The 23,835-nt window shown below is 40.1% G+C and overlaps 1 protein-coding gene across 1 annotated transcript; it reads left to right on the top strand.

The window, feature by feature from the left end:
* The first annotated feature begins 2,930 nt into the window (after positions 1-2,930).
* On the top strand, positions 2,931-22,614 carry sdcbp2 (syndecan binding protein (syntenin) 2). The gene is made up of 9 exons (XM_061685407.1): positions 2,931-3,091; positions 11,004-11,055; positions 12,514-12,640; positions 16,395-16,495; positions 17,676-17,840; positions 18,851-19,026; positions 19,581-19,752; positions 20,267-20,358; positions 20,840-22,614. Exons 2-9 carry the CDS (start codon positions 11,005-11,007, stop codon positions 20,892-20,894), a joined length of 939 nt encoding a protein of 312 aa, XP_061541391.1. The 5' UTR covers positions 2,931-3,091; position 11,004; the 3' UTR covers positions 20,895-22,614.
* Positions 22,615-23,835: the final 1,221 nt, after the last annotated feature.

Below are 23,835 nucleotides of genomic sequence, written 5' to 3' on the forward strand. Positions count from 1 at the left end.
TATGATTATTTAGTGGTTTAAAACCAGTGGGATAAAACATTAATTATTGGATTTAAGATAACAAGACCAGTTTCCACCTTTGCATTGTCCCGCGCAATGTTTCAATTGTATGTGGTTGTTGAGAACACTGTAATATTTGCAATGTGGCATTTGTGTTGTGTCGGTTGAAACGTCTCATCCGGTTCAGTTTACAAACACATTTGACATCAGACATTCAAATATGAAGAAATACAATCACTTGTGGCGTTGTTGTGAGGGTAACACTGGGAGCGTTCATGCAAAGTTCTTAAAATATCATGCATCATTCACATTCGGTGAAAATTGTGATGAGTTCCCCTGGAGTTGTAGTAACTCTCTACCGCCTGTGGGTGTCACTCGTGCTCCATCAATTGTCCCAGACAAAAGGAACAAATGGCCCCGTGGCTTCATGGGGAACCACCAATCAGCTGGTTTCTCACCTTGGTCATCAAAAAAAGAAGTCTGTTGGTGAGACTTTTCAGGCTGGCTGGGGGTGAAAGTTAATTAACTTAGCCTCCAAGTGAGAAACCAAATGTCCGTGTCTCTGCTTTGATGATTAGATTCCTCAGACTGGCTGGCAATGAATTTAGCGTCTGTGTGAGAAGCTAAGTCTCCCGTGCTTCTCCCTTGATAAGTGGACCCGGTTTTCCTTAGATGTCTTGTGTACGCAGATGGGCTCAGCGGGGCAGCCGAGGCAGGTATGCGGAACAGCATGAGATTGGGGGTTGCTGGTTGACGGTGTGTCCCTTACACTCTTTTTATATTTGTTATTAGTTTTTTTTTTATATAATTTGTCCTGTTTTATTTATATATATATATATATATATATATATATATATATATATATATATATATATCACTCACAGGCTTTGTACATGCCACGGGCCCTCATACAAAGCGTGTGATTGGTTCCCGGTGAGAGCACGAGTGGATTTATCCCGTCAGCTGATTGGCTGACTGATTGCTCATCGCAGCCTCACCCGGAATCTTCCCTTGTTGTGTCTCGCCAGTCTCGTCCACGCTGTTGACTGTCTCCCAGACTGTATTGTGTTCGTGATAACTTATTTTGTTTAAGCGATAACTTTTTTTGATTACTTACAATGCCGCCTTCTTCCTCTTGGGGCGCCCAAGAGGAAGAAGATGATGATGACCATCAGCGAAAAAGTGAAACTTTTAGATATGATCAAAGAGGGCAGAAGTTATGCATCTGTGGCACGCCATTATGGCATGAAGGAAGCTACAGTGCGCTACATCAAGAAAGAGGAAGCAAACATCCGCAAAACTGCTTCAATAAAGAAGCAAAATGTGTGGTAACTCCGCGTAATAAGAGACGGGGTTATGTCCTTGTACAGGGGAATTTTGAAGCAAAAGAAAAAACAAAGACAACAACTACGCATCACCATGTTTTTCTCCAAGGTAAAATCCCAGCTACACCATCAGCGCCTCCAGCAGAAGAGTCTCCGAATGAACCTAAAGTCTCTACGAGTCAAGTGAGAGCCTCTTCGCCTCTCTCAGAAAGCAATGTTGATGAATTTTAATTACTGTATAAGGTTTTATAATTCAAGAATTAAGTAAATATGTGTACTGTTGTAACCTTTGTCTCAAATATGTAAAGTATAAATACTGTTTACATATTTTAAACATTCTGGTACACACACACACACACACACACACAAAAATCCTAGGGGGTGGTCAAATCCTACTTCGCGGGTTTTCACCTTTTGTGGGGGGTTCTGGTCCCCATTAACCGTGAAAAACGAGGGATTACTGTATATATATATATATATATATATATATATTAACTGAAAAACGATGGATTACTGTATATATATCTATATATTAACTGAAAAATGAGGGATATTAACTGAAAAATGAGGGATTACTGTATATATATATATATATATACATACATATAAAAAGATTGGCCAATACATTTTTAGGCTTGAGTAATAACTTCAGTAATATTTTTTTGTTTCCAGTGTTTCCTCAGGGGTAACCTTCTGCTTGCACTGCGAGTTCTGATGGGCCGTGGTTGTGGTCCTGCTTCTTGGATTCCCATATCCGTAGATGCAGATGCCCTGTGGCTGCAGCCTATGGTCTGCTCCTGGTGCAGAAGGCTCCCTGAGATGATGTTTCCTCACCTGGATGCTCTGCATTCAGCCTCAGGGTATTAGGTCACTACATTATATTTTCTTAACCTGTATGTGTGTGCATGTCTGTGTCCTCGTTGAGAAGCGACGGGCGGGTTTGATGTATTTTTATATTTTACATAATTACAGTGGGTTGTGTTGGATATTTATTGTATGAAAAAGACTTAGAAATCAAGTTTGTTTGATTGATTGATTTGATGAATCTGAGCAGTTATTGAGTGAGGGAGTTTTTTGGTCTGTGTGTGTGTGTGTGTGTTTTTTTTTTAGGTGATGTGAGTTTTTTTATGCGTGGATTTTTTGATGAGTATCTTTTGTGTCTGATTTTTTTGAATTAGTGTTTTTTTTTTAGGTGAGTGTGAGTATAAATGTGTGTTTTTTTGGGGGGGTGAGTGAGGTTTTTTGGTGTGTGAGATTTAATTGGGGTGAGTGTGAGTGGTGAGAGGTCTTTATGCACGAGTTTGGTGAGTGTGAGTCGTCATATCGTTAGCCTAATAGCATAAAAGCCTGAGTTGTTTTCATTTATTGTCAGAATATCAATACAAAAAATACCCATGTTCTTGCTCTAAATTGTTTTTTTCTTGATGTCTGTGTAGATCGAATCGAAGCAACTGGACTCTTGTTGAATTTGTATCCCCCCCCCCCCCCCCCTCGTTATTACAAAAACGTTCAAAAATGACTTCTTATGCAATCAGGCAAACGAGATGTAAAAAAATAATAAAAAATAAATAAATCATGTGACACGGATGGTGTGGGTGGGGTTGCTGAGGTGACGTCACTTTCCAGAATTCCCCCTTCAGACCTCAACGACGAGACGAGAGACCAAGAAAAACGACGTACAGTATTTACAGTCTGGTCCACACCTCTTTCGGAGACTTTAAAAAAAATTCAAACAACAAGCCGACTTTCAAGCCAATACTTTACAGGTGAGTCTGTTGGGTTTCACGTTTGATGTTGAGAAGCTCTATACCTTCCATCCACCTTGGCTTCCTTTGGCTAACGGTAAATGCTAGCTGCTATGTTTGTGCGTCACTATTTAGGAACAAAGAAAGACGTGCGATTTTTTGTAGGCAAACGTACTGACCTTAACCCTTGCCACATTATAACATACCCGCGGCGTTTGCAGTTTAACGAATGTACTAAAATAAAGTCATTAAATGTTCGCTACACTTGATTTGCAGTTGAAAGATGTCGTAACTTGTTATCATATGACTATTCTTCCCCATGACGTAACCCAAACCCTAATAAACCTTAAACGCCTTTATTGCCATTTGGTTGCTTTAAAGAAATTGCTGCCATGTATGCAGACAGTATTTCTTATGAACCTAAAGACTTCCTGTTTAGGTTTTGGATTGTCACATCAACGCTGGCTCCTCGTTTACCGAGTCCTTGACATCCTGTGGATGTAAATTAATGTGTAAAATAGTTTGCAAAATAGCGTCACTGACTCTGGCATGGTTTATTTTTTTCCCGAATTACAGTCACAACTCTATTCTCCCCCACCTGTTTTTCCCCCAGCAAAGCTCTAAGAAGGCCTCAGTTTTGTAACGACCCACAGTATGTTTGGGGTTGGACACGTTAAGCTTCTTTTAGCATTTTTCTTGTGGTGAAACGGTAATGCAAAACCTTCTCTTTTGCTAAATTTCATGTTGTTTCCCCCTGACCCAATCCGGTTTATTGCTGTAGAGGCCAAAAAGTTATCTTAAGGCATATTCCTAGATGGAGCAGGTTGAGAGCTATCTTCCCCTTTCTTGCTGTTCCTACAAGGTGCCATTTCGGTTTTTGTAAAGTACATATGTACACAATTTTAAGAACAAAAATGGTGCAACGATCAATCAATTTTAGTTTTAGTTCCTGGATCAAATGCACACCGAGCTGTAAATGGCCTATACTCTGCAGGTTCTCCTGCATTAAACGCTTGCTCAAAATCCGGACCCCTGACAAATTAGTGAGAAATGTACAGTTAGTTACTTGTACACATGCTAAAATCCTTCGAGAATATTTAAAGAAGTTTTTGTGTGTGTTTTATTTGTTTGTCGTTGCCTGAAAAACAGTAATTGACACCTGTTTATTTCTCCGAATGCTGAAAGATTTTGCAAATTATCACCTGGGATGTACAAAAAAAAAAAAAAAAAAACAACAGCAAAAAAACGTGATCACCTCAAATATGTTTCAATTTTGTGGACACTAGGCAAAAGGACATAAAAGAACATATACTGTGTACCCCTACGTTCTGATAGATGCAGTGTAGTTAATAAATCGCTGGGTGTGTTGTCCACTTAAATTTCCCTCCTCAAATAGACCGTAGCATGACATAGCGTGAGGATGGGGTGTAACTCACCAGTGAATTCAACAAAGTAGAAGCAAACACACACACACACACACACACACACACACACACTACAGTAAGACACAACAAAATAAATGTCTTTAATCTCAAACAGGGAAGTAATGTTGTGCCTCTAGATGGAAGTCGAAACTTAATGTGAGGCAGTTACACGTTCCGTTCTCATTGTAGTACAGATGTTGGAATTCTCTGATGAGCAATCAGTGGACATCAGCTTGTCCAGCTCCACCATAACCAAGCCTTAGTGTAAATAAAGGCATCCCTAAAAAGAAAGCCTAGTATTCTCAGCAAATGGACTGATAAACTCCCGCCGCAGCTCGCAACTATTTGAGGAAAAAAGTATGTTTTCATCAATACCAGATGGCCTCGGAATGGGCTGTCTATCTAGAGAGGCAGAGATGAAGGATACATTCATGAGGCTGTGAGAACAATGCTCTTAATGATACTTGTACAAGTAGTGGTAATACTAGCATATAAAGACATACAAAAATTCATGGACTACTGTTTAATACTCCTATTAATAATCAGGATAAATGTGTATTTTTGTTGTATGCTTCATATCCATGTGTGTTTTAATGCATACTCAAAGATAGGTGGTCATCCTGAAGCATTCAACTAATATTGCTTGGTAATACAAGGAGTGTATGTATTATGTAATCATAAAAACAAGCAGCCAAAATGCATTTTCCCGTATGTTGCTGACACACTCATTCTTAATGGAGGTGGATTTAATGTTAACAAATATAACATGGCTCCCGGAAAATAAACAGCGAGCTGTCCTCAAATGGGCCGCTGTGTCGGCCAACACAATGGTGTAGTGTTTAAGAGGACAAAAGTGAGTAGAGTCTGTGAGTGCTACATGTCAGACACTGGTGATTGTGGTCAAAATGATGCACTTATAGGAACTCAATGCACATTTATTGGGTGTCAAAAGTCAGGAGGACGTAAGCAGGTAGCAAAGAAAATGACATAGTGGTGGGGATATTTGTGCTCAGTATGGATGGGTGGTTGATATGGGTTTATAATTATATTACAATGCGATAAGTATGCTGCTTATACATGGGCATACAGCATACAGTAGGCTGGATTTGCACTATATGGTTAAAGTGACATAATTCATTTGAAATGAACATGAAAATAAAATCTCTCCATTTCTCCCACTCTTGTTTTGTTGTTCCCCGGAGGAGTGATTTTGTCACATCAAATTTTGTGATTGTGATGCTTTGATGGTGAGGAATTAGTGATGCTTGCTTTTTTTTGTCTGGCTTTTGTCCGACTTACTGCCGTGCACAGTCAGAGTGAGCACAGAAATCCAATAACAGAACACCACTCTTCTGATCGGGGGGGCGTTCTTCCCAATCACGCCCTTCCAGGTCTCACTGTCATTGCCCAGGTGAGCATTGAGGCCCCCTAGCAGAACGATGGAGTCCTCCGCGGGAGAGCTCTCCAGTACCCCATCTAAGTACTCCAAAAAGAGTGGGTACTCTGTTGTTTGTGCCTGTTTGTACCAAACAGCAGTTCAGTCAGGACCCGTCCCCCCCACCCGTAGGCGGAGGGAGGCTATCCTCTCGTCCACTGGGGTGAACCCCAACGTACAGGCGCCGAGCCGGGGGGCAATAAGTATACCCACACCTGCTCGGCGCCTCTCACCGTGGGCATCTCCAGAGTGGAAGAGACTCCAACCCCTCTCAAGAGGCCTGGTACCAGAGCACAAGCTGTGTGTGGGGGCGAGCACGACTATATCTAGTCGGAACTTCTCGACCTCACACACCAGCTCGGGCTCCTTCCCTGCCAGAGAGGTTACATTCCACGTCCATGCTTCTGTAGCCAGGGATCGGATCGCCAAGGTTCCCGCCTTCGGCCACCGCCCAGCTCACACTACACCCAACCCCTATGGCCTCTCCCACAGGTGGTGAGCACATGGGAAGGGGGACCCACGTTACCACTACTTGTTGCTACAATACGTGCCTGTTGTACTGCATTTAATGTCAGTCAGCTGACTGTCGGCTTTCATTTCCTCTTTCGTACACATGGGTGCTTTTTTTATGTTGCGTGTTTGCCCCGTCACCATTGTTCCTACATTCTTCTCCATAAGCTGACATTTTGACAGAATTCAAATACAATTGCTTCAATGTGTTGTTTATTGCTTTCTCAACAACTTATTTTCAAACATGTGACACACAAATTAAAATTTTGTTCTTCTAATGTTGGAGCCATTTTAGATAACATGACAGCTGACATTCACTTTAACGTGTACAGTGGGGCAAAAAAGTATTTAGTCAGCCACCAATTGTGCAAGTTCTCGCACTTAAAAAGATGGGAGAGACCTGTCATTTTCATCATAGGTATACCTCACCTATGAGGGGAAAAAAATCAAGAAAATCACATTGTCTGATTTTTAAGGAATTTATTAGCAAAGTGTGGTGGAAAATAAGTATTTGGTCACCTACAAACAAGATTTCTGGCTCTCCCAGACCTGTAACTTCTTCTTTAAAAGGCTTCTCTGTACTCCACTCGTTACCTGTATTAATGGCATCTGTTTGAACTCATCAGTATAAAAGACACCTGTCCACAACCTCAGTCACACGACAAACTCCACTACGGCCAAGACCAAAGAGCTGTCAAAGGACACCAGAAACACAATTGTAGACCTGCACCAGGCTGGGAAGACTGAATCTGCAGCTTGGTGCGAAGAAATCAACTGTGGGAGCATTTGTTAAAAAATGGAAGACATACAAGACCACTGATAATCTCCATCGATCTGTGGCTCCTCGCAAGATCTCAACCTGTGGGGTCAAAATGATCAAAAGAACGGTGAGCAACAATCCCAGAACCACATGGGGGGACCTAGGGAATGACCTGCAGAGAGCTGGGACCAAAGTAACAAAGGCTACCATCAGTAACACACTACACCGCCAGTGACTCAAATCCTGCAGTGCCAGACGTGTGCCCCTGCTTAAGCCAGTACATGTCTAGGCCCGTCTGAAGTTTGGTAGAGAGCACGATGGCTCCTCGCAAGATCTCAACCTGTGGGGTCAAAATGATCAAAAGAACGGTGAGCAACAATCCCAGAACCACATGGGGGGACCTAGGGAATGACCTGCAGAGAGCTGGGACCAAAGTAACAAAGGCTACCATCAGTAACACACTACACCGCCAGTGACTCAAATCCTGCAGTGCCAGACGTGTGCCCCTGCTTAAGCCAGTACATGTCTAGGCCCGTCTGAAGTTTGGTAGAGAGCATTTGGATGATCCAGTAGAGGATTGGGAGAATGTCATATGTTCAGATGAAACCAAAATAGAACTTTTTGGTAAAATCTCAACTTGTGTTTGGAGGAGAAAGAATGATGAGTTGCATCCAATGAACACCATACCTACTGTGAAGCATGGGGGTGGAAACATCATGCTTTGGGGCTGTTTTTCTGTAAAGGGACCAGAACGACTGATCCGTCCGTGTAAAGGAAATAATTAATTGGGCCATGTATCGGGAGATTTTGAGTGAAAACCTCCTCCATCAGCAAAGGCATGGAAGATGAAACGTGGCTGGGTCTTTCAGCATAACAATGATCCTAAACACACCGCCCGGGAAAAGAAGGAGTGTCTTCATAAGAAGCATTTCAAGGTCCTGGGGCCACATGTACAAAGACTTGCGTGGATTCCCTATTGAAACATGGCGTACGCTCAAATCCAGAAAACGTCATGCGCACAAAAATATCCAGATGTATGAATCTGTGCGTACGCATGAATCCAAGCACATTTCCTTCGTACATCCCAATCAACGTGGAAATGAGCGCACATGTTCAGGGGATTCGTCAACATTCCCCGGTGTCTATATAGTGTCACAGACGCGGAGGATTCGTCCACCGTTCTTGCCCTCTCCTCCGGCATCCCCAGCGTCTCTGACGCTCCAACAACAGGCTGCCGCTGCCCGCCCGACGAGCCGTGTCCTCACCCGTGCACACTGATAGTCCTTTGAATTTACTTTAATGTGAACATGTACATCGGTTGCACATGATTAAAATGTGTTAAAAATTACATAATTTACCCGTTTTCTCCTCAATGTAATTTTAACACATTTTAATCACGTGCAACCGATGTAAATGTTCACATAAAGTAAATTCAAAGGACCCGTTTTTGTTAATTTTTTTTCCCCCAGTGGAATCACAAGAAATGATTGTGAGGGCAACAGGCAGCATAAATGATAGCCTGGATCAATTAATAGGTGTCCTCAGAAATATCAGTGATTCATTAAATACACTAGTTAACAAATTCTCAGTCCTTGCCTCTTTTACATTGTTGAGATCAAATGTTGCCGGGTATTAATTGTTCATGTGTCTCTGATGTGCAGATTTATTATAACAGTTTCCCAGCATCACCCCTAAGTGTCGCCAAAGCAGCAAATGGTGTAGAAACATGCGTACGCCAGGCATAAAGTTGCCATGACTGCACATTTCCACGGTCATTTCACTCTTGATACTTCTGAACTTTGCCGTTGAAAAATAATATACTCCACGTTTTTTTGCGTACGCACCTTTTGTACATGAGGCCCCTGGAGTAGCCTAGCCAGTCTCCAGATCTCAATCCCATAGAAAATCTTTGGAGGGAGTTGAAACTCTGTGTTGCCAGCCCCAAAACATCACTGCTCTAGAAGAGATCTGCATGGAGGAATGGGCCAAAATACCAGCAACAGTGTGTGAAAACCTTGTGAAGATTGACAGAAAGCGTTTGACCTCTGTCATTGCCAACAAAGGGTATATAATAAAGTGTTGAGATGAACTTTTGTTTTTAACAAAATACTAATTTCCCACCATAATTTTCTAATAAATTGTTTAAAAATCAGCCGGTGATTTTCAGAATTTTTTTTTGTTTTCTCATTTTATCTCTCATAGGTGAGGTATACCTATGATGAAAATTACAGGCCTCCCATCTTTTTAAGTGGGAGAACTTGCTCAATTGGTGGCTGACAAAATACTTTTTTGCCCCACTGTATGTACAGCACATTGATGTTCATACACTGACACTTTCCCAATGCTAAATTGCATCATCCTTCCATACATCCATTTTTCTTCCGCTTATCCGAGGTCGGGTTACGGGGGCAGTCGCTTTAGCAGTGATGCCCAGATTTCCCTCTCCCCAGACCCTTCATCCAGGTCTTCCGAGGGCATCCCGGGGTGTTCCGAGGCCAGCTGTGAGACATTATTCTCTCCAGTGTGTCTTGTGTCGTCCCCGAGGTATTCTCCCGGTGGGACGTGCCCGTAACACCTCACCAGGGAGGCGTCGGGCAGAATCATCAAAATCATCTTTATTTGCAAAGTATGTCCAAAAAACACAAGGAATTTGTAGTTGTACTAATTTGTAGTACTTAGAGCAGTTCGAATGACTAATCTCGCAATAGTCCGGTTCAATGACCATTTTGCAAAGGGTGGCGAGATCCTAATCAGATGCCCCAGCCACCTCATCTGGCTCCTCTCAATGTTGAGGAGCAGCAGCTCTACTGTGAGCCCCTCCCAGGTGACCGAGCTTCTCACCCTATCTCTAAGGGAGAGCCCGGACATCCTGCGGAGGAAACTCATTTCGGCCGCTTGTATCCGGGATCTTGTTCTTTCGGTCAAGACACACAGCTCGTGACCATAGGTGAGGGTAGGAATTGCATCATCTGAGATAATTTGAGATACTGTATGTGATTTCTGTATCTTGGACTAATGTCATATTTATAGCTGTAGATCATCAATCCATCAGTTTATGTAATGCTGCACTTTGAGTTAGGTAATATAACTAACTATAAAGTAACAACATTTGATGATAGTTTTTCCATACTGGTGATTAAACATTGATCTTGTCATTTCTTTACACGTTAAACAAATGTGTAACATAATTAAAAGAGGCCAATTAACATTTCAAAAATACTAGAATTCAGAGTTGATCGCTTAATTTACTTACCTGATTTTGAATTTAATCTGTGTTCTTCAACCAGTCCAGCAATTGTCATAAACTATTTGCTCAAAACATTACGTTCATTATCCAATGTCGCCTTTTGCTTGAAGTCAGGTGGGATAGGCTCCAGCTCTGCGCAAACCTGAACAGTATAAGTGTTATCTCCATTTGGGTTATTAAGGCAACAAAAGGTTGTCATTATTCTTTGAACTTTGTTAACAGAATAAACATTATTGAGTACCAGTGCCAGCCAATTGTTAAAAACATGTTTTACTTGGTTGTCTAAGTATGGTTTGTATTAGGACAGTCTTACCTCTCCTTAAGTGCACAAATCAGACAGCAACAGTCTATATATATATATATATATATATATATATATATATTTTTTTTTTTTTTTTTTCTGTACCTTGACAGAAAACAATGCAATGTCACAGTATTGTTACTTTATTCCTACTCTTTGTTACATCAAAGAGTCATTAAACGGTTACATCTGGTTTGTTCTCTTGCTTCTTTGTTTTACCATAGCATGTCACCTGTACTGTGTTTTCCCCACACAGGATGTCTCTGTATCCATCCCTGGAGGACCTAAAGGTTGACAAGGTGATGACGGTAAGATGTGCAGCCTCATGTTATCTTGTTTTGTGTGTGACCTGAGTAAAAATGGACTAAAAGGGTTATGCTGAATATTTGTTACTCTAAAACGTGACTGAACGATGATTCCAGTAGATGGCTCAATGTCATGCTCTGTGCTTGCCAAGCAGTCCTAATGTGAATCTTCTGATGCAGACATCAGGTTGAAGCCAATAATGTGCACTCAAGCCTCTTTAATAATGTACAACTTGTTTTTTGTTTTTAAGAGGTCCTCACAGTTTTCCTGCTTTCCGACTCTCATTTCCCCATCTCTCTGCACATTGCACTGAATCTAATTGACCCATAATTGTTTTGTATATATAGCCTTACTGTCTGAAGCCAATCATGTGATTATTTAGACTTTTAATATAATGCGACCTCCATGAACTCCTTAGCGCCACCATTTAGATAGATTAGAATACCTCCTCTATTGACACTGTGGAGCTTAACACCGAGTGAAAACCTGTTTTGTTCATAGTGTATTGCATGGTTAATATAGCAATCCAACAAACTCCATCATCCTCTGTTCACATTGTTTTCTAAAGGGCAAAGACATCAGCTGATCACCCTGACTGTTTAAAAAAAAAAAAAAAGTCCTGACAACCTTGGATAATTAGGTACTTGATTTGCCATTCACAAACTCATACACAATTTTTTCTTCTTCTGTAGAACACAACTAAAACTATTGGATAAAAACACACCTATTTCCCAAAACTTTAACAAAAAATATACCATTTTCCTTTCATGGCAAAATTAATATTTTGTCTTTGTATGTGCTTAGCTCTAGGCCATTTCCTTTAAAGGGTAATTTTTTAGGTGAGTGTGAAATTATAAAGTGATAAAAGTGTTTGGGGTATATTTGTGGTTAACTACTAATATAGGCATTTGAAACATTTTTAGGGTTTATCTCCAGGCAATTTAGTCTGCAATTAACCTACTATGCATGTTTTTGGAATCTGGGAGGAAACCGTAGTACCCGGAGACTCTACACAGCCGAGGCCGGATTAGAACCCAGGATCTCAGAACTGTGAGGCAGATGTGCTAACGAGTCGGCCACTGTGGCGCCCCACACACACACACACTTGTTATATTATTTATATGATAATGCAGGCATAGATCTAATTGTTTTTTAGAAAATGATTGGGGTAATTACTTTATTACATTATTTTTCAAAAATGATTGGGGTAATTACTTTATTACATTATTTTTTTCAGATTATTCTAGTATTCTAATCGTATTTGAAATTTTAGTTTTGTCAATTTTCATTCCACCGCTTTTACTGATGTGTTTTATTTTTGCCATGGTATCGTTGCAGTACTGGATAGTATCAAAGTCAGAATTTTGGTATCGTGACACCACTACATTGGACAGCGACAGTATCAACTCAAAGGTCAGATGGATTCCTTCACTTAAATGCTCACTCTGATTGCCGCGCAGGCCCAGGCCCAGTTCGCCCAGACCACCACCACCACCACCACCACCACCACCACCAACCCTGCCATGCCAGGCATCACTGAGGGAGGTGACCAGCCACAGCCTGACATTGCTGGGATGCCTTCTTCCTGTAAGTTTTACGTGCAATATATCATGTGTTAAGTTTTAATTTTAAGTACAGTGGAACCTCCAAATTGAAACTGCCTTAACTCATAGAATTAAGAATGAAGCAAAATGTTCCCTGCATACAACTTTAAAGTTGTAATGTTAACTTTATGCATTGCCTCCATATGGGGCACAGTCTTCTATTATTTCATAATTTTATTAACCATCGTTGCTATTTTTACTGGTGCCAGTTTAAAAAAATCGAATAACCCGGATAAGTTGACAAAAATAAAATAAAGTAAGTCGACACAAAATTTCTGCCTCGAAGCTCAGTGAAACCATGTTTGCGCCACTGTCCATGTTTTCCACCTGGACGTTTTCTGCAGATGCACGAACTCGGTTGGTGCTACTGTGGTCATGTCGACCAGTGCAGAAAACCCAAAAAGACAGAGAATGTCCAAGGTTTGGGGTCACGTTAAACTAAAAATGGAGTTGCTGCTGGTGTACCCACAGCAGCAACTCTAAAATGATACTACACAATTAGAAAAGATTCACAAGCAAACTCAAAATTGGCAAGCAGCTCTGCCGCCCAAACAAAAAGGTAATGAATGTACTGACGTGTTTGTTAACTTAGCTAATGTAATATACCATACTATCATGAGTTAGAATGCACTGTAACCTTGCCATAGCTAGTTGGAATGTACTGTATGATGTTGGTAGACTACACTCTGCAGTGTATTCACTGTGCAGTGATGCTGTGTGTGCATGCCTGTTCCACGGTGTTCACAAAGTGTTCACAAAGTGCAGCTCATGGTACGTTCTAAGGAAACTAGTACTGAAAAAGATGCTGTCCTGACACAGTACGTCTCATCACTACTTTACAGGAGCAAGCCTTTATCCACTAAATCATCTTGCCCAGTTAAACTTATCTCTGTGTATGTTGAAGCTTCTCCATCTAGCTTAGCTTAGCATAACTTGCTACCTGCAAACGAAGATAATTGTCTGTTGTCAACACACCCCGAAGCCGAGATCGAGTGGGAGTGTAAAGTAATGGGATTATCGTGGGGGAATTTGTAAGAAAATTAAATAGCAGGCGAGCACGACGGACGGGGCTAGATCCTTTGTTGTAAATCCTCCTCCAGGTAAGTTCAGCATGCCGTCGGTGCACTCGTGCATCCCACTGGTTTCTGGCTCATATGAAAATGTATGTTTACTCTGAAGTGACTATAGTGTTAAAGTTACATCAACTTTTGCAAATTTAAATGTTACTCGCATGTTGTGCGACGATGTGCTAGTGCCCGGACTGTCGGCCCTTTCACTGATCAGAAAACATTTGTCAACAGTGGGTGGCATTATTCGAGTATTTGATGGAATAATCAATAGAATCGATTCTTAAAACATTTGATAGTGACAGCTCTACATTTGACATTTGTTACTTAAATGAATGCACAAATAATAAAATATTTAATTCATTAAGCAACAAATGAGTAATGATGTTTTTTTTTTTTTAAGTTTTAAGTAAGTTCTATGTGTCAGCCTCCTCTTTCTCTTTTTCCACCCCTTCTCTTGAGTGCTGTGGGCATTGGGTCTTTTATTTTTAACGTCTGTTAGCTGTGAGTCACCATGGAGACAGGCCCTGGCTGTTGGTTTGTGCTAGGATCGGGTATCATTGAGAAAGAGAAAATAGAGGGAGAGGGAAGGGAGGCAGAGGTTGTTTCAGATGAAGGGATGGATGAAGAGGCTTGCTGGGGGTGTAGGAGGGAGTTTAAGGACATTCAGGAGGGGCTGTTTTTCCTGATGTGGAAGAGGAACTCGAAGACAAAGAGAACGGAGCAAACTCAGATTAACATTAGCCATGTTCATACAGTTTATATCTTAGGGTATAGTCACTGTATTCTCATCAAACAACATGACTAGTTGTGTAAGAACGGAGAATTAAAAATTTTTAAGAGAATGACCGGAAAACAAGCAAGCCCGCTTTGAATCGAGAACAAAGTGATCACAAGCACACAGGGAGAGATGCGCTACTGAGGTCGAGATCACGCAAGGTGCGCGCGTGTTTGTGTATTGGCGCAAGTATAGCAGCGGCGACTGGGAATAAGTTAGCGAGCCAAAGAGTGTCCTCTGCAAGGAACTAATGTGCAGTACAGTGTTGCAAATATTACATTATTAAATATTTACAACAAAGAGATTACATAGATTGCACAAGTGTAGCGTGCCTGCTATCTTGAACTGGGAGTTCAGCGATGGTGCCACCCCTCCACACTATTAATTTCTATTGAGAATCTCGGGCACGAGCGCGCACAAAAAAAAAAAGACATGGCCTCTCTCTCTCTCTCTCTCTCTCTCTCTCTCTCTCTCTCTCTCTCTCTCTCTCTCTCTCTCTCTCTCTCAGATATATATAAATATATATATATATATATATATATATATATATATATATAATCTCTGTATACCACATTTTCATAGGCGCACCGTATTAAAAGGTGCAGTCTCAGTTACGGGGTCTATTTTTGTATTTAACACATGCATAAGGCGCACCGTATTATTGGGCGCAGGCATGGTAAAACATACGCTAGCTTAAAACATACGGTAGCATGCATGCACGCGAAAACAATGTTTTTAAAAAGGCAGCGGGAGCAAAACTGAGTTTGGTTGTACTTTATTGAAGTATTTAACAATGTACTCACGTTATTTTTTTATCAATCCTCATCCACAAATCCATCAAAGTCCTTCTCTTCTGTATCTGAAATGAACAGCTGGGCAAGTTCTCAATCAAACTCGCTAGGTCTCGTTGCCGTGCGAAAGCTCGAACAACAGTGCAAGCAGACACGTGAGACAAAGCATCCACAATCCATTCACAAATTGTGGCGTAACTCGCCGGCGCTGCCTCCTAGTCTTAGTAAAGCTGTGTTCGCCATCTGTCATCCATGGCTCCCACGCCGCTCACTTCACTTTGAACGCCCTATTTACACGGATGTCCAGCGGTTCGTCAAGCCTCCCGGAATGATATATACACACACATATATATATATATATATATATATACACATATATATGTGTGTACATATATACATAGGTGTATATATATATATATGTGTGTGTATATATATATATATATATATATATATATATATATATATATATATATATATGTGTGTGTGTGTGTGTGTATATATATATGTGTGTGTGTGTGTGTATATATATATGTGTGTGTGTGTGTGTGTGTGTGTGTATGTATATATATATATATATATATATATATATATATATATATATATATATATATATATGTGTGTGTGTGTGTATGTATATATATATATATATATATATATATATATATATACATATGTGTGTGTGTATATATATATATATGTATATATATGTGTGTGTGTATGTATATATATATATATATATATACATATATATATATATATATATATATATGTATATGTATATATGTGTGTGTATATATATATGTATATATGTGTGTGTGTGTATATATATATATATATATATATATATATATATATATGTATGTGTGTATATATATGTATATGTGTGTATGTATGTATATATATGTATATATATATGTGTGTGTGTGTGTGTGTAAAATGAAGCGAAAGTGAACCCCAATCATGAAAATAAAACCATTGTTTTGCATTTATGACTGATGAAACGTAATGCTCGAAATGACCTTTGGATTTTTAGTGAGACACAGTTTCCTTTGAACATTTGACTGCATAATGATAACTGCATAATTGTTCTCTCTCTTGTAGGTTTGTACCCAAATCTGGAAGAGCTGGGAGAGTACATGGGCCTAAGCCTCAACAGCGATGAAGTGCAGAGAAACTTGGCCTTGTTGCCTGTGGCCAACAATGTAAGTGTGATGTGTTTTGTCTTTATCACAACTCAACTAAAAATTAAGGACATTCTATCTTAACTTCATAAATACTATGCCATTGTGGCAGGTTGTTTTCAAGTCAACATCTTTGTGGAGCCATAAATAAAACTTTCAGGAGGTGGGTGGAATGTGTTTCCTGTTGGATCTTTTGAACAATGTTAATCTTGCAGCATAAACGCTGAACACCGTTGTCTGTAGAAATGGCGGACAAGCTCAGGAATCTTAAGTGTTCGTTTTGGGCATCTGTGAGTACAACAAGGTTGAAACAACAAAATAATGTTCACAGGACTTCTCAATCGAAGAGAACATTTACTTCATTTGCAGCATCCAGACGACTGACATTACTTGCATAAGAAGTTACATTTTAAACTGATTTTATGTCGACAAACACTGTTCAAGAAAGTTTATTTTCGGAAGACTGTGCGCATGCGTTGAGTGGAAACTAGTAGCCTGGCATACAGAATACAGAATTTTGTGTTCTTTTCTGTGTGAACGAGGTTTGTTTTGACACTGTTGTCTGTCTGTGAATATTTTCAAAAAGTTTTTTCTCTGTTGTTGCCGCCATGTAAATTAGGCTAAGTCATTCGGCATTTGTTCATTGCCACATGTACATCCCCTGTTTTTACACACTACCATGTTTAAACAAAAAGAGTAAAGCCATTTATTTTCTTCAAAATGTTTACATCCATTTTTTACATCCATGTTTTTTTAGGCTTCAAAAAACATAATAAAAAGAGAAATAAAAAGAGCTATGAGCAGCTTGTTTGTCACAGCAAAGCATGATTATTCTGTTCCCTGGAGACTCACCACAGGCATGGAGCATTGTGGTGTTAGAGGAGGTGTTGTCTTCACTTGTGTGTGTGCGTGCGTGCATGTTGCTTTCATGTCACCCTCGCACCATCTGTGCTGTCTTGACATTTGGTCGTATCGTCAAATCAACAATTTTTGATTTTTGAAATATACTAATACAAAAAGTTCCGAAGCATTCTCTGTCTCATCCACTGATGGAGTAGGATATCAGATTGAATTTTCCAACACTCAACACCTCCATGCCATTCTACATTATTTTTGATGATGTGGTAAATTTTAGTGGGAAAAAAAATCCTCTAATCTTCCTTTCCCGCCACCTCCTTTTATTTCCCCACTTCTCCCTCAGCAAGTGGCAATGCCCGCCTACTCAGGTGTTGGGGGGATGGTGTGTCCCGTGACGGGGTCGGACGTCGGCATCAGGAGGGCCGAGGTTCGCCAAGGCCTGCGGGAAATTATTCTCTGCAAGGACCAGGACAGCAAGGTCGGACTCCGCCTCAGGGCAATTGACAACGTGAGTCAGTATTGATAACTCTTTGATGGCCATCGTGAAGTATTTTTGTTGTAATTGGCTACATACTATACGTTCTTGTTATTCCTATCATCGTGGCCAGGGGTTTTTACTTCTTCAACTGCAGACATTGACCAGAATTTATTAGAGAGAGGGGGGGGGGGGTAGTCCCTTATTTCTCCAAAGATGTTTTTATAAGATTAAGTATTATTGTATCCTTTCATCTATTTTTTTATCCCGCTTATCCTGTCTTGGCTTGCAGGTTAGCTGGAGACTATTCCAATTTATTTTGGGCTTATCACCCGCCAATTGGAGGGCACACAGACAAACATTTATTTTCCATTCACGCCGATGGGCAATTTTGAGTCTTTAACTTAACATTTCGTATGTGGTAGAAAGCCGGAGAATAGCCACGCAAGCAGTAACGGGTGTCTGTTAGAGGTACAACGCTCGTTTGGTTTAAATGGGCAATGCACTTTGATATTAATCTATATTAGTGTGGAGGGCACAATTAGAGGAAAAAATATTTTGCGTTACAAATCGCTATAAGCGGAATGTCATGTGGCCAAACCTGGAAAATAGTTTGTAGACTTTCTGCGTATGGTGCGCTAACGAGCATAGCTACAGGTTGGTGACGTGCATACATACGTAAACATGAACGAAGCCTAAACATTGGATATTGTCATCTTTGGTGGCTTTGTGGTGACATCTTGTGTTGAACATTGTGGACATTTCAAGTTCCTGTGGGTGCTTTGTCTGGGTCTCTTGCTTGTAGGGTTCTGCCATTTTCCCGTCCCAAAAGGAAGTGCTTTTTACCTGTTTTGCCGAATGTGGAAGTTGGTAGTGCATATGCCCTATAATAGTTCACACCGTCTGCCTTTTCTGTTTGTCTAAGTTCCTCATAATTTCTGTTTTCACTTTGGTCCTGGATTTGCTTCATGTAGTCTCAACTATCCCAGCATCCATTCTCTAGCTTCCTTGGGCTTATTTGCACTGCTTTCTCTGTATCTTAGGGAGTGTTTATTCAGCTGGTGCAGGCCAACTCCCCCGCCGCCCTAGCTGGGCTGCGCTTTGGGGACCAGGTCCTTCAGATCAATGGCCAGAATTGTGCCGGTTGGAGTGTTGATAAGGCCCACAAGGCGCTGAAGGCTGCAGCAGAGACCCGCATCGAGCTTGTGGTCCGGGACAGGTAAGACTGTCTTATACTAAGCAGGACTGCAGTGCTTTTTCATCTCCAGGCAGTTGTATTTTTGTCTACGTTTATTCTATACAAGCATTTATCTAATTTGTAGATGTTGTCTTTGCAGTCATAGGCCCAGTACAAAACCACTGAAGACTGGTTTGACTTTTGGATGTTTGTCGAATCTTCTAATTCCAACTCAGCTTTCCCAATTACTCAAGAGTTCCCTTATTGAACAATAGACATTCACTAATACAACAGTCTGCAAAGATGTGGACCCAGCATTAGACGTTTTAACACCATTCCCAGACAGTAAATAATCTCACAAAGCTATATAAACAGTATTAAGAATTGAGTATTCGATCAGCAAATTTTGTAAACATCGTCTCAAATAAGATTTTAAATAAGATTTCCGGCAATTCCAATTGTTTTTATTAGTTTCTACTTTGGCTTCCTCTGCTGGTTGGTCAATCAATAGGACTTAACTGCCAAACGGTGTGTTCTGAGTGACTCTATGTCAGAGTCACCAGTCCTAAACTATGCGTGTCTATTTGTCTGTCTAGACCATTTCAGCGCACTGTCACCATGCACAAAGACAGCTCAGGCCATGTGGGCTTCATCTACAAGTCTGGTAAAATCACATCACTGGTCAAGGACGGTTCTGCAGCCCGCAATGGCCTGCTGACTGACCATTACATCTGTGAGATCAACGGGCAGAATGTTATTGGACTCAAGGTGGGACGAACAGCTGTATTCACCAGCCTCTTCATCTCATTTGTCTTGTAGTTTACCACTAATGACATGCAGCATACCTTGTAATGCTATACAAGCGGGAACATACTACATTCTTCAAATACATTTACAATTGGTTTAAAAAGTGTGTTTAAAGCAGGTGGTAGGGTTAAAACTATAAAAAAAAAAAAAATCATATGGTCTCTCTGTGTTACAGGTTGATCTGCTACATATCCCCTGCATTAAAGCAGTTTTTATGCATCACAGAACACAAACAGTGCATCACACACACTTTCTTTGGGTGCTTGGCTTCCTGCGATGTTCCAAAAACACATTTGTTCAAATGTGTCTTCCGATTGACTGTCAACCTGTTAAGTGTTCAACCAAAGTCAGCTCGATTGTCCTCCACCTCACCTGTAACCCTTAACACAACAAGTGCGAGAAAACAGTTGAATGGGTGCATGTGAATGTTTTAATGAAAAAGCTACAGCAACATCTGCATGTATGATATTTCCAGGATTCCCAGATTAAGGATATTTTGAACACATCCCCAACCGCCATGACCATCACCATCATGCCCAAGTTCATCTATGAGCACATGATTAAGAGGTAAGCTGCCAATTGAAGACATGCAGAATGCAGCTGCATCATTACTCACAAGGGCCAAAAAGGACTCACATGTTCCAATATGTTCAAATAACGTAATAAGTTATTTCCTTACAGGTTAGGACCTATTACATTGTTGACCAATTATCCGTTATGGGCCTGTTATATTTTTAAAAGGGCAAATTTGTTACGTTATGGGCCGTTATTACGCTATGGGCTTCTGGAAGGCATACATTTTTACTCAACAATACGCAAATATGTTTTTTTTCTCTCTACTTTCATTGAATTTGATTTTCTTCCACCTCTTCTCTAGTCATATGGAAAACTATGGTGAAAATGAATGATCAATGATGCAGTGGTGGTTGTTACTGACATAGGATATAAAGCACACTGAAGCCAACTTTGTCCTGGAGTTCTGTTAAAAGTTGTCACAACTTCCCAGACTTGCCAATTTACCAGCCATTTCTTTATTTCGGTACCCCAGAATGTCCACCAGCCTGCTGAAGTCGGCCATGGATCACTCCATCCCAGAGGTGTGAACGTCAGGAGCGGGACATGAGAGATGTCTGTCTCTTCTCTCCCTCCCTTTGTCTCTCTTTCTCTCTCCCATATCATCATCGCCTTCTTTTATCAACATAATCTCACGATGCCTTGGTTATATATCTTTTAGTAATCTTTATGGTCATGAGATTTAATTTTTTTTGTTTACAGTTTTCTCTTCCTCTGCGGACAAATGTGGTCCTTTTAAAAACATTTTCTACGTTCTCCTTGTAGTCCAGAATGAGACGGGTGTTATTTTAATGGTCCGAGATTGTTTTTCAAGCCATGCAAACTTCCGAGTCCAGAGCTTCCTCCTCGCGATGGAGACGATCGTTCATTTCTTCCACCTTGTCGTCCAAGATGCTGTAACAGTCAGCTGCCTGAGCCCCACCGACCACATGCACCCGGGATCCCTGCTCGCTTAACATTGTCTAAAGTGTAGGCATTTCTATTTAGTAAGTAGATTATAACATTATGGTGTTTTTAAGGGTATGACATTTTATTTGTTGCGGGGAAGATAGTATTGAAACTGGCTGCGTTTGCATGGACACAGGTGGACACACAACTAGATTTTGGTGATATTGGGAATGAGATGCTATCTCTTCACCCGAAAAATTCAAATTGGAAGCAAGCATAAAGAAATATGGCTGACTACTTTGAGAGTACATCAGTCTGTTTTTATGAAAGCTAGTAGATATGAATTAAATTTACATTTTACCAAATTACTTCCAAAACAGATAGCAGGAGCAATATACTTTTACACCATTTTGCATGCAGAACAGGTTGCTATGCTGATATCTGCTATAACTAATTGTACAGGTATCCATAAATTAATCTCTAATAAGAAAGTAGGAACTCGTGCAGGAAATGGCCAACTTCCCAATTTTCCTTTAACGTAGCATTAGATGTGGTGCTTCGATATTTAGTGGCATTTGTACTAGCATATTGTGTATTCAGATGGCGCAAAAGTCATGGTCAGCGTTGTCCATGGAATCGCAGCCATTTTGATGAGCGCTTCCCTATGTATGCTGACTGGGTGAGCAAATAGTCACAGATAATAATGGCCGCAGCTTCTACCATGTTAGCATTCGTGATGCGAGTGCAGTGTGCAGGTTCCGTCTCCACAAACAATCCCAATCCACAAAATTGTAGGCAGGATCATAGTGCATCATGGGATTGGCCATCTTGGTAGTTTCGATGGTCGTTGTTCTAATTGTAGTTGTATTCGTAAGGGGCCAGGTATGTGCTGGGTGGACCCACTAAGTGCACTTTCCACTACTTTTAAATAGGTTGTCTTCCTGTTTCCATTTCAAAAGCGGTGTTTATTTTGTTGTTGAAATCATTGTGCGTATGGTGCCTCATGTTAACAAAACCATCCTCTTAATGTTCCCCATAAGAAGCTGCTCAAATTAGAAGCTGAAAATCAACCTTTTGAATCGATGTAAGGGTATAGCAGCCTCTTGCTTCCCCTCCCCCGCCGGCCTATTTCTGACTGAGGAGCACAGTGAAACCGAGCAGCGTTTAACTCATTATAGTTTCTTTTTTACTTCTGTCTCGTTGCTCCTTTTTGGGTGCATGTATTCTTTCCGATTTTCTGGGTATGCAATCTTATGAACATCCTTCGCATTCTGTAAAAAAAAAAAAAAAAAAAAAAAAGTTTATATATGAATGTAACCAAGATAATACTATTGTATAACAAATAAAGTCTTTTTGTTCACATCCTTTCAGTAGATGGTTTTTTTTTTTTTTTACATACCTTAAAAACATTGATCAACCCTGACCTCCTGAGACTTGAGTATCATTGATTTTCAAATAACAAACTAAGACTACATTTCTATCCCCAAAACACTTAAAGGGTACCTGAACAAACTACCCATGTATTTGTAATCATCTTTGCTTCAATTTATCTTTTACTTGTTTGAAGTCCACTCCTCTTCCATTTGATGAATTAGTGATGTTTTCCCTCTGCATTCTGACCCTTCTTATTATGCATTGCTGACTCTTTATGGTGCAAATTCTCTTGTCTGCTGAAACTGAAGAATACCAAGGAGTATTAGGGCAAGCTGGAGGGGGGACAGGACAGGGGGGAACCAAAAACAAACACGGTAAGATTGAACATGAAACATTCCCAAAAATCAAGTTGTTTTTTAAGATTACATTTGTAATATTACCAGAGCAAAGTTATGTTTTCAGAATAAAGTCAGACATTTTTAAGAAATCAATTATGAGATAAGTCATATTTTGGATTAAAGTATGATATGGTGGTATTTTTGTTTTTTTAGAATCTGTTAGAGACAAGGCTGTCGTCTTTTTTTTTTTTTTTCTTCTCGATTGTATATTCTCGAGAAAAACATCGGTCTACATCACAAACAAAGTTGTACATTTAAAAAAAATAAATTTGTAATATTCCAAAAATAGTCATATTTTAAGATACCTACGTAGAAGATCAGAATTAGTTTTTTTTTTTTTTTTTTTAAGATTAAAGTAATATTACAAGACCAATGTTGTATATTTTTTTTAGATAAAGTGGTAATTGAGAAATAAGTCTTATTTTCAAGAATAAGGTCAAAATATTTGAGTAAAGTTTTTATATTAGGAGAATGAAGAGGTACTTTTACCAGGGAGTGACGGAATGATATCAGAGGAGCAGTTTGTAACCTAGGTAAGGATGTGCAATGTAGAGGATGTCATCAAGTTGTACTTTTAGAAGAATAGATTAATCATTTTTATTGTCATGAACACATGCATGTTCATAAAATGTGCCCTCCGCATTGAACCAATGGTGGCTGGTCACTTCTGCGGAGTCCCCTTGAATAAGACAAAAGTTAAATAATGAAAATTAAATATTATACATGTATTTTTAGATAAGCAGGTTGAATAGTATAAAGTTAATGACACAGGGTTACAATTTAGTTTTTCTTTGGAAGTTGTCTTCCCCCC

This window comes from Phycodurus eques, chromosome 1 (genome assembly GCF_024500275.1).
Source record: "Phycodurus eques isolate BA_2022a chromosome 1, UOR_Pequ_1.1, whole genome shotgun sequence".
Taxonomy (NCBI): domain Eukaryota; kingdom Metazoa; phylum Chordata; class Actinopteri; order Syngnathiformes; family Syngnathidae; genus Phycodurus; species Phycodurus eques.

Bases quoted from the DNA above. Each gene is read 5' to 3' on its own strand.
- sdcbp2 (XM_061685407.1), top strand. From the start codon at position 11,005: ATGTCTCTGTATCCATCCCTGGAGGACCTAAAGGTTGACAAGGTGATG. The intron at 12,641-16,394 runs GTAAGTTTTACG...TCTCTCTTGTAG, and splicing joins TGCTGGGATGCCTTCTTCCT to GTTTGTACCCAAATCTGGAA. The intron at 16,496-17,675 runs GTAAGTGTGATG...CTTCTCCCTCAG, and splicing joins TGTTGCCTGTGGCCAACAAT to CAAGTGGCAATGCCCGCCTA.